A 10730-nucleotide genomic window follows, 5' to 3' on the forward strand; every position below is an offset into this window, starting at 1 on the left:
AAAAACTCTTGTTCGTCTGGTGTGATTAGCGGTCTCAGTGAAAAGACAAACTTGTCACGATTAAGTCTGCTTAGAAGACTTATATCTACTCATTTTCAAAACATTTGTGCCTTATACCCATGCGCCTTTGGGTTGACAAGAGTACGTTTTCATTCACTTTACAATCTACGCAAGCGTTCGTGGATCAAAAATAGTTTTAAAAAACGCTGAAGATCGTGAAATCCTGTCCAAGTATGCTGTCTAAGATCCAAGATGATTTAAAAATTCCTAAAATATAGGGTTTTAGACATCGAGGTACCATTTTCTTCCTAGCCTTGTCAAGTTAGGTTTGTAGGCTACCTATATCTAACGTTCTATACCACTCATACAATAAGAGAGAGTGATAGATATGATTGTATCTTACTTTAGAGCCATGCCTTACATGGTCTGCTTATCCAGAGTTTAAACGCTGGTTTCCCCGATGCTATCATGAGTACCGAAGCAGTATCATTGACTATAGCCATTCAGCACTGGAGTTGATTGATGTCTCGCCATTTTATGCCGACATCGGAACTGGCAGCAGCAGCAGCGGTTACAATTATTTTAACAACAGTAGTAACGGTAGCAGTTACACCAACAGAAGCATTCAAGAAATATTTTCCATTGTGCCAGTCTCGTGTGACCACACCGTCAAATTCCAGGATGCGACATCCTTGGGCACTTTACCTTTTGTGACATCAATTGGCACTTATGCCGGTGGTGGACTTGTAGCAGAACTAGGATATGAAAAAGAGACAGCCTGGGAGGTCATTACCAACCTTATTGCTGACAACTGGATCAACAGACGGACAGTGATTGTATTGTTTGAGTTCGTCACATTCGAGCCAGCGACAAATCTGTTTGCTTTTACTCGATATTCTTTCGAGTGGTTACCTACAGGCGGCATGGAAATATCTTATCGTACTGACCCTATTTCCTTCTCCCGCAGCATCAATTCACACACCGGTTCAATTTTTATAGCATGTTACGTAATCATTGTTTTCATACTTATATCCTCAATCTACATAGAGATACGCGAAATGCGTCAACTAGGTTGGGCGTACTTGAAAAACATATGGAGCTTTAACGAGTGGGGATTGATATCCCTCACAATTACAACTATGGTGATTTTCTTCTTCAAAGCCGAACAAACCCGAAAACTTGTTGTGAAAGTTCATGAAAATCCTTATGGCCGGATGAGTTTTGATTATGTTGCGTTATGGACAGACATAGAAAACGTGATTATTGCCATGGTTACTTTTCTGTCCACACTGAAGTTCCTTCGCATCTTGAAGTTTAATAAGCATATCTCCCAATTGGCTAAGAGCATAACTGTATCCAAAGGTCCCATGCTATCGTATTCATTTGTCTTCCTCGTGGCTCTTCTGGCTTTTGCCGTCATGGGTAACATGCTATTTGGACGTTCAGCGTACATGTTTTCTACATTCACGAGGTCTTTGGTAAACGTCTGTGAAATGATACTGGGAAAAGGAACAAATTATGATGACTTGGAAGCAATAAACCATTTTCTCGGACCTTTCTTCATCTTTTTTTATTTTTTCGGTATGACTGTTTTCCTGATGAACTTCTTTGTAGCCATACTGAACGACTCCTTCACGGATGCAAGAGAAATCTTGGAAGAAAACCGAACTGAAGACAGCGAAATGTCCGATTTTATTGGGGAATACGCCAAGGCCATGCTCAGGGAAATATCAAAGGAGCTCGCAAGGAGTGGAGCAAAAGTAAAAAGATATGAAACCTCTGAAGATAACTTCGCACCATTCAGTAAAGAAGCGAAAGAACGGGACTTTTTCTTGTACTGATGGTTTTTGTTGGGCTGCGGTAGGTCGCATATGGGTCATAATTGTGAGAGATCTGTTAGTGGTGCTTACAGCTAACGTTTAACTTTGTAGCTTTTTGCGCCTAAAGGTTTAGTATTTGGGCCTTTTCACGGTAAAGAATTATCACTTTCAATTTACGGTTAGATTTGTCAGTTTTTTTTTGTCTTTGCACGCCTAACGGTAATTGCAGCCTTTTTACTGCTAACGGTTAATTAAAACGCCATTTCAGAGGAGAAGGGTTCACACGCTTTGACGATGAAGCCATGTTCAGCGGTGAAACTTGAAATTTCAAATGAGCGTTGTGTAGTGTACATTCAAATGTCGCTAATCAAACTAGTTTCAGGATTCGTTTAACATTTCATTGGTTCATTTATTTCACAAAACTTACATAAAATTAACATAGATAGAAAAGTAAAGTTGCAACAAATGATTACAGAATGAAATAAATAAAGTACAGATTATAAAAATGTGTGTGGTGGCCAAAGTAGCAAAGGCTTTCTAGTTGGCCACCACAAACTTCATACGCACCAAATTTGGAAAGAATCGGAAGTAACGCAATACTCTTCCTAGACTAGCGGAAATTATGGGTGGAATTCCACCATAAGCACAGGGGCTGCCGGGATTAAACCCCGTGGAGACTGAAGTGTGAGCTAACAAACTATGCTATTATAAGTAGAACTTAGCTGGCTGTTTAAGCAGAAACCTTATTCAGGCGGACTGAAAGAAATGTTTCTGACGCTGCTACTTCCTTATCTTATCCCTCATAAATGCAATGAGACATATCGTACTCAAACTGACACACAAACGTTGTCACAAATAGTTTAGTGCGTGCGGAAAAAATTAAAAGTTTTGAGCTTAGCGTCCTTCGTAAACGTCATCCTCAAGCCCTGCTATAAGAAGTGCCGAAGAAGACTGGTAGTTTGCATTTATCTTTTGGGGATTTTTTTCTTTGCGAGACGATCAAACTCATCTGTACAGCGAGATTAAACTTTGCTCAGTTAAAGCACGCTGTCTTGTGATAAGCTAAATGAAGTACTTATCATTGCCATTTTATCTCACCCTCGAACATTTCAAAGAAACGTGTACGCATGGAGAAAATCTCAACCGAGCGTCATATAGGACTTAAAACTGCATTATTTTGCTTTATTCTGTTATTTAAGTCTTCCAGAAAAATCGTACCGCTCTCTCAAAAAAATCAGAAGCAAAAGTAATAGAAGAGCGGAATACAACGATAACATAAAACGAGACCCAATGCATGATTTATTTCATAACACAACTAAAGTAAAGCGTGCGCTCTGATTGGGAGGTTTGCTAAGCCCTCAAGAAGCTCTCGGCTATCACCTCGCGCGACTGTTACGTTTCTTTCGTGCTTAGCAACCTCCCGCGTGTAACCATAACTCAATAGTGTACGCTGTGGTGTTTACCACTAATTTGATAAGTAGAAGAACTCAGATTCTCGCACTGTAATTCAAAAGTCCACATAAAAAAATTCAAATGATTTCTCGTTGTTACATTTGATTAATGTTCTTTCCTTCCTGGAGGGGTGAACTTTGGAATGAAATTAAAGAGAAAAATTTGAAATAAAAAGCTACACAATAGTGATCGTGAATTTTTTAGGGATTTGCTTTGAATGATGGGGAGGGGTGGCTGATGTTGAAGCTTATGTGGGGGTCGGGGCATTTTCTTTTAAGATTGGTTCAAATTTAATCTAAAGGTAAACAAGTCTTGCTTGAAATTCGAAGTGGTAGATATCCCGGCTTTAAAGATACCCCTCCGATAAGGGGGAATAATCAATTATCTAGGGCGATAATTTAGTAAATGAGAGCAGGCTTGTAAAGCTTAGCGAAAGAGGTCGACATTGAATCAAATAAAATATACAAGTCAGGGTCGTCTGCCAGTACAAGTCCCAAGTGGACGACCTTACCGCAATTATGTGTTACAGTGACAGGGCCGTAGCTAGCATGAGGCAAGACTAGGCAATTGCTTCGTCTTGATTTTGGCCTTTTCCTTTTTTTTTTTTTTTTTTGCACCAGTATCGCTCGGCAATAAAAAAGTGAACTTCTACACTTTCCCAAGATTGACTTTTCTAAAGAAAAGTGCTACGGAAAATGCTTGTAAGAGCATTATTTCAAAATTTTCTGGGGGAGGCATGCCAGACCCGAAACTTGCCTCGTCTTATTCTGAAGTCTGGCTATGGCCCTGAGTGAAATGTGACCTACCATAGAATTTCAATACAAAGAAGTAAAGAGTACATTTTCTTTTTCTTTTTACTTTTTAGATATGTGAAAAATTGTTTTTATCACTAAAAATATGATAAAAACAGAAAAATAAAACATTGAAGGTCTGCAGCAGCTGTTAAAATATTAGTCATGTCAAAGAATAAACCGGGCAAAGTTAACTCACATTTCTTGTATCCAAAGCGAGAATGTGGGTTCTTCCGAGCATTGCAGTCGTTTCTTCCTTTCTTGGTACCCATAGTTTTGTCTCTTGCTTTTCAAGTCCAAAAATGATAAAAAAAGAAAAAAAAAAAAAAGAAAAAAGAAAGAACAAAAGAAATAGCGAATAAATGAGGTGAAGAGCATCTTCAGGTTGAAGTGTTTACTTCAAGGGTACAGCTATAGTCCAGGTGTGCTTAGAAATCTGCTCCCACTCGCGGTAAATTTGACATCTGCTGTTAGGATACGTTATAGCACAACGTATCATAGAGCAGATGTTAGCTTGCTCGAGGGCCATACTTCGTATGTTGAAAGAGAAAGCGCGTCCCTTCGCTTAAACTGAGTTTGCTGGCGCCAAAGACTTTGCATTAGGATGGGTTCGGTGATGCTCTCTGTGGTATTTTTGCTCTCTGGGTTAACTTTTGCCCATGGAAATCAAGGTAAAGAGTGATTTCTTTGAATAGCCTTTAAAATTGCCAGTTTAACGAAACTACTCCGTTTTATGTCCAATTGTTATTGAATCTTTCGAGTTTGTCGTTCTGTACAATTAAACCTACGGAAAATAGTTTACGCGAAATTTAACCCGCAACTGAAAGAGCCAGGTGCAAGAGAGAAGAGGTTAACATGAAATGCAAATACAGTAGAATTCCGATTTCTCGAACCTCCAGGGGAAACGCAAATTGGTTCGAGAAATCGGGAGTTCGAGAAATCGGGAGTTCGAGAAATCGAGAGTTCGAGAAATCGGGGGTGAAATTACAAGTGAAGCAAATCCAAGGGAAACAAGGTTTGGTTCGAGATATCGGGAGCTTCGTGAAACCGAGGGTTCGAGAAATCGGGATTCCACTGTAACAAGCATGAGACACTTAGGCTAGATTTTGGAGACCTAGAAACCCAAATGTTGTTTCTCTACGATTAACAAATCGATATTGGTTTATCGTGGCCTGTACTCTTATCGACAACGATATTCGTCATCGCAGTGATCAAAATGTTGTGAACCGGAAAAATTGGCCACGGTAAAGCTGACGTTTCACGGTAAAGCTGACGTTTCACGGTAAAGCTGACGTTTCACTCATTCGATAAAATCAAAATTACCCTTAAGAATTGTAGATAGAAAAGTTGTCAGAATTAAACGGCTTTACTTGTAATCATCAGAATAATGCATGATTTTATCATTTCCTCAGTGAATTATAAATAATCTGGCTGTAATTGATATTAGTTCTCGCTGCACCATCTTTACAAACCTGGCCATCTAATTTAATCTCTGATGATCAATAAGATATCTTTGTCAGGACAGTGGCGCTTTTGTCATATCATTAGAAGCTTGTTTTCGAGAGGAATCCTAAAAGGCCCAAAGGAAAATGATAGTACACGCGCGCAAGGAGACTTGACTTTAATAAATCTATTTTCGGAGAAAGATTCTAATGGATGGCTTGACGGTTTATACCCCATTACCTCACTGTGAGGTGTCTAAGTTCATAAACCGTCATCGTTCTACTCTCCTTTCCGCAAGATGCGGTAAGCGACCGATTTCTACACGTGTGGTTGGTGGAATAGACGCTGAGCCGAATTCCTGGCCTTGGCAGATATCTTTGAGGGTCAAAGTGCGAGGAAAGCTGTATCACATTTGCGGAGGATCTCTTATTTCTCCAACGCATGTTGTCACCGCAGCGCACTGTGTCGTGAAAAATGCCGCTCCGAGTCGTGACAAAGTTGTAGTAGGTAAGCTGAGTGTCGTCCTTAAACAACACTTCATATAAGATGATTACCTTGGGTTGGGAAATCATGTGTTTGCTGTTTTTACCCGTAATAACTTGTGAGGTCGTCGTTGACAAATGTGAGAGGGTTCAGCTGAAGGGTTACTTTAAAAGACACTGAGTATGGAAATTATGGGATGTATTTATGTAGTTTATGAAAGGAGTAGAATTTTTTTACGGTGCCAGGAATACGAATGGTGTTTCTTGGTCCAAAATGATAAAATAAAGAGTAACTGAGACTTGGACGTCCGTTGAAGAATTTGCGTTCAAGACTGTGTTAAGCGCCTCACCTCAGAAATCTGTGTGGGCGTAGTATTTTTGGTATTTCGGTTTACTCGCACCGTCCCTACGCCATCCATCTGAAGGAATTCATATTTCCTCATTACTTCATGTGATTTTTTTCTTTTTAAGTTTCTTTCGTCTTTCTTTTATTCGTTATCTCTTGTCTCGTGTCTCTTTCCTGTTTCCTGTTTCCCCCTCTCTCTTTTCTCTTTTCCCTCTCCTCTTTCCTCTTTCCTCCTACTCCTTCCTCCTTCCTCTTTCTTCTTTGCTCTTTGCTCTTTCTTTTTTCTTTTTCCTCTTTTCCCTTTTCTCTCCCCTCTTTTCTCTTTTCTTTTTTCTCTTTCCTTTTTTCTCTTTCCTCTTTTCTCTTTCCACTTTCTTCTTTATTCTCTCTTTCTTTTCTTTTTTTCTTTTTCTTTTTTTTCTTTAGGTGAACATGATCAGACTGTAGAAGAAGATGTAGAAAAAGTTATAGACGTGACTTCCGTCTGTTATCACGAGGAATTCTCTATGGAACATATACAAAACGACATCGCCCTGCTCACTCTCGCCAAACCTGTAGAGCTGAGTGACAGGATCAACACAGTTTGTTTACCACAGGAAGGTCAACAGGTTCCCACCGGAACCAAGTGTTACATAACAGGTAGCCAATCAAAGTCTCAAACTTAGTTTATGAATACAATCCTTGCAAAGTTACCGGGTTGTTGTACTTTATCAGAAGGGAACGAAAGAGAATCCCATAGAAAACTGGAAACACTCTCAAGTTGGAAAAGCCACCCTCGCCTGTAAAAATCTAATTTTCCGTACCGTCAATTTCCGAGAAGGAGGTGAAACACTGAAACGCCTTATTGCGTTCGTGAAAGGTCCTTACATGGATACTTCTCGAGTTCATATTATTGAAAAAGGGCTAATTGCCAATGCATGAAGTATAAAACTGCCGATATTCAACATCATTCCTTATAGAATAACCAAGACACTACGAGAGCCCTGATCGGTCAAACACCAATCACATCTTTTCAAACTCCTATCGAGTATCTCCACCAGTGAACCCATAAAAAAATTGAAGCAATCGATGTTTTTGCTTCAGGTTTGTTTTATAAAAGCAGTAGATACGTATGATGCACGATCCCCGCAGTAGAGAGCGCTTTTGCGAGGTTCGTGCATTATACGTATCTATAACCGCAGTTCAAAATATATGAAGTTCATATATTCATCATATCTGATTTATCATCACGGGTTTATTACGAGTCAACTTAATGGCCTGCTCCCAGTTGGCTTGTTAGCTCAATTGGTAGAGCGCTGCACTAGTATCGCAGAGGTCAGTGGTTCGAATCCCGTACAGGTCTGATTTTTTTCAGGTCTGATTTTCGCTGTTGCATAAATAACGCTCTCTACTGCGAGGATCATGCATCATACGTATCTATAACCGCAGTTCAAAATATATGAAGTTCATATATTCATCATAACCAAAAGCAGTAGACCTAAATTTAATTTAAATTTCATGAGAGAATCTTTCACTTATATGTGTGCGCAGCTGTGGAATGGATTAACTACAAGTGTAAAACTGGCCAATAATATCAACCTTTTTAAGAAGCTATTGAGAACATTGAAACTTTAACTGCTTCTCCATTTTATACTTGTATTTAAGTGTCTCTTGAATTTCATTGTACAAACTTAATTTTTAATCTTAATTTTAAATTATTTAAGCGATTACTTCACCATTTTATACCTGTATTTGAGTGACTTTGAATTTTACTGTACAAATCAATTAGGTCTTGACAGTATGTATTAGGTTTTTTTCAGATTCTTAATCTTAGAGGCACGTACGTATTTTGAACGAGCTCTATGAGCTCCTTGACGCTACGTGGGTAAACAAAGTATTGATTGATTGATTGATTGATTGATTGAGACTACTCTTCCTGTCAGTTGACTGACGTCATAACCCTGTTGTGATGCTGGGAGAACACGACAACAGTTTGTAAATCATGAGTCAGAGGCGAATGATTTACAAGTTTTCCTCATGATCTCCCAGCATCACAAGTGAAAGAAAGGGCTATCTATGACTTAAGGGTCCTTTAACTTGCTGTGCTTGCCATGAGAGATTGTTACTTAGTTTGTCGATCGAAGAATTCGTGTTTTATTTTTAAGACCAAGCAAGCTTAGGACATTTTTTGTAGGTTGGGGTAGAACCATCGGTGGTGGAAAACCAGCAAAAATCCTTCAACAAGCTATCATGCCAGTGGTGGATCATCAGACATGCGCAGTGGCCAACAAAGATATTGCGCCAGTGGATAAACACAGCATGGTATGCGCTGGATATGCGATAGCGGGAAATGTGGTCAGTGGCTGCCAGGGAGACAGTGGAGGTCCATTTGTTTGTGAAGAAAATGGGCAATTTGTTCTTCATGGGGCTGTGAGCTGGGGACGTCCTGGGTGTAAAGCGGAGACCACTTACAGCGTGTTCACCCGCGTTAGCTCCTATGTAGATTGGATCAATCATAAAATCGCCATGGGAGGTTTGGCGTATTTTTCATTTTAAATTTTCATCGCAGTTTTGATATCACAATATCTTAGTTTTAATTTTACTCGAGACTGAATTACCAGAATCAAAATGTCTTGCCAAACCAAACAAGAGCAAAGTGAGTCATCCGATGGAAAAATAAAAAAAAAAAGAATATCGTCAAGCCACTCACTTAGTTATTCGTTTTTCGATTAATTTAGATATCAATCCATTTATTTTTACAGTCACCCATTTATTATTTAACTCATGATGTATTAATGCATTCCTACGTCCTTTATTTCGTCAACTGATTCATCCATTCAATGCTTCAACTATTCATCTATTCATTGTTAAACTCGCTAACTCACTCACTCACTCACTCACTCACTCACTCACTCACAGACTCATGCACTCACTCACTCACTCACTCACTCACTCACTCACTCACTCACTCATGCATTCACTCGTCCACTCTCTCATTCATTAACTCTCTCCTCCTTTCCTTCCCTCCTTCTTTCATTCTTTAATTTATTAAACAAAAGCCATTTCCTTTTTTTTTTTTTCTTATTTTGATAAGCCCTTTCTCGTCGATTAGGTTACGGACAAGGATGTGCTCCAACACCACCTCCACCCACAAAACGACGTAAGTAACACTATTATTTCACATTTCACGCAGCAGCTGTTTTAAACCCAAATTCTGTACAATCATTTTTTTTAAATAATTCGTTTTACCCTCCTGTGCAGCAAGCACCCACTCACGTGACCTCAACACTTCCCTCCACTATATATATTTGAATGGAGACTTTGCCAAGCAATACAAAAAATAAAAATAAAATAACTCGTTATGAAGAAAACTAGAGATGTTTCTCTATTTCGAACGATCTCAATAGGCTGTAGTTGACTGGCTAAGTAAGGAACCAATCGACATTTATCGCCGAAGGGGTAGGGGAGGGGACTTGAGAGGATTTTTGTGGGATCACATGGCTTTAGCGGAAACGAAGGGGGATCATTCGTCGCTAATTGAGTATGAAGGGGAAAAATTGACTGTAAATGCGGCGAGATCATTAGCATCCTACAGAGCCTTAGAAGGGATCACTGGCTACCTGTTTTTAAACGAATTAAATTCAAGATTGTACCACTTACTTTCAAAGCACTGCATCGGAAAACTCCAATCTACATTCAAGACCTTATCACTCACTACTCGCCTTCTAGATCACTTTGTTCATCCTCTACGCTCAATCTGAATCCTATTAGTTTTAACCTTAAGGCCTTGTGGCTCTAGGGCATTCTCCGTTTCAGCCCCCTGAACTCTGGAACAAATTACCCAACAACATACGCTCATGCGAGAACTTAAATCTTTTTAAGCATAAAATTAAAACCTACCTTTTTGAGAACTTTTACTTTAACCATTAGGAAATAGACTTCATATGTTTTTACTTCAATTTTAAGTTTATTTACTTTGATTAACTTTAATTTTATATTTCGTCTCACTTTGTTAAGCGCCTAGATCTATCATTGGATAGGCGTTATATAAATATCATTATTATTACTATCATTATTATTAGATTTTATGATGACACAACCAATATCCTCCCCCCCTCCCCTCTCCGGCGACAAATAACGGCCCTTCAACCTATGTATTTTGCGGTTTATGCTAGTTTCGTCAATTGATCGTTTTCGAGATGCGTTATAATTATAACTTCGAGTTGAGACTAAAACAAGAAAATTTATTTTCTATCTCATAGCTTGTTTCGACCGATGGGGTACGGAACATTGTCAACGTTATAAACGACAATGTAGGGTACACGCTGTGAGAATCAGCTGCCGTAAAACGTGCAACTATAGATGTTAACTCTACTTACTCTGATTTGAAATCAATAAAGGTTGTTGTGCAAGTAAA

The 10730-nt window shown here is 39.1% G+C and overlaps 2 protein-coding genes across 2 annotated transcripts in view; both read left to right on the forward strand.

Moving 5' to 3' along the window:
- The window catches only part of LOC111324875 (uncharacterized), an 18555-nt gene extending 15087 nt beyond the window's left edge, over window positions 1–3468 (forward strand). Inside the window, exon 14 of the mRNA XM_022928542.2 lies at window positions 409–3468. Coding sequence (XP_022784277.2) covers window positions 409–1841 — 1433 coding nt within the window. The 3' untranslated portion in view covers window positions 1842–3468. The remainder of the gene's footprint in view (window positions 1–408) is intronic.
- Window positions 3469–4131: 663 nt separating this feature from the next.
- LOC111324877 (elastase-1) lies at window positions 4132–10730 on the forward strand. Its single transcript, XM_088760924.1, has 6 exons — window positions 4132–4741; window positions 5805–6013; window positions 6761–6973; window positions 8508–8846; window positions 9426–9473; window positions 10576–10730. Exons 1-6 carry the CDS (start codon window positions 4668–4670, stop codon window positions 10680–10682), a joined length of 990 nt encoding a protein of 329 aa, XP_088617050.1. The 5' UTR covers window positions 4132–4667; the 3' UTR covers window positions 10683–10730.

The sequence above is a fragment of the Stylophora pistillata genome, chromosome 5 (genome assembly GCF_964205215.1).
Source record: "Stylophora pistillata chromosome 5, jaStyPist1.2, whole genome shotgun sequence".
NCBI lineage: Eukaryota > Metazoa > Cnidaria > Anthozoa > Scleractinia > Pocilloporidae > Stylophora > Stylophora pistillata.

Coding starts and splice junctions, on each gene's coding strand:
- LOC111324877 (XM_088760924.1), top strand. CDS start 4,668: ATGGGTTCGGTGATGCTCTCTGTGGTATTTTTGCTCTCTGGGTTAACT. Junction 8,847..9,425: donor TCATAAAATCGCCATGGGAG/GTTTGGCGTATT, acceptor CTCGTCGATTAG/GTTACGGACAAGGATGTGCT. Junction 9,474..10,575: donor ACCTCCACCCACAAAACGAC/GTAAGTAACACT, acceptor TCTATCTCATAG/CTTGTTTCGACCGATGGGGT.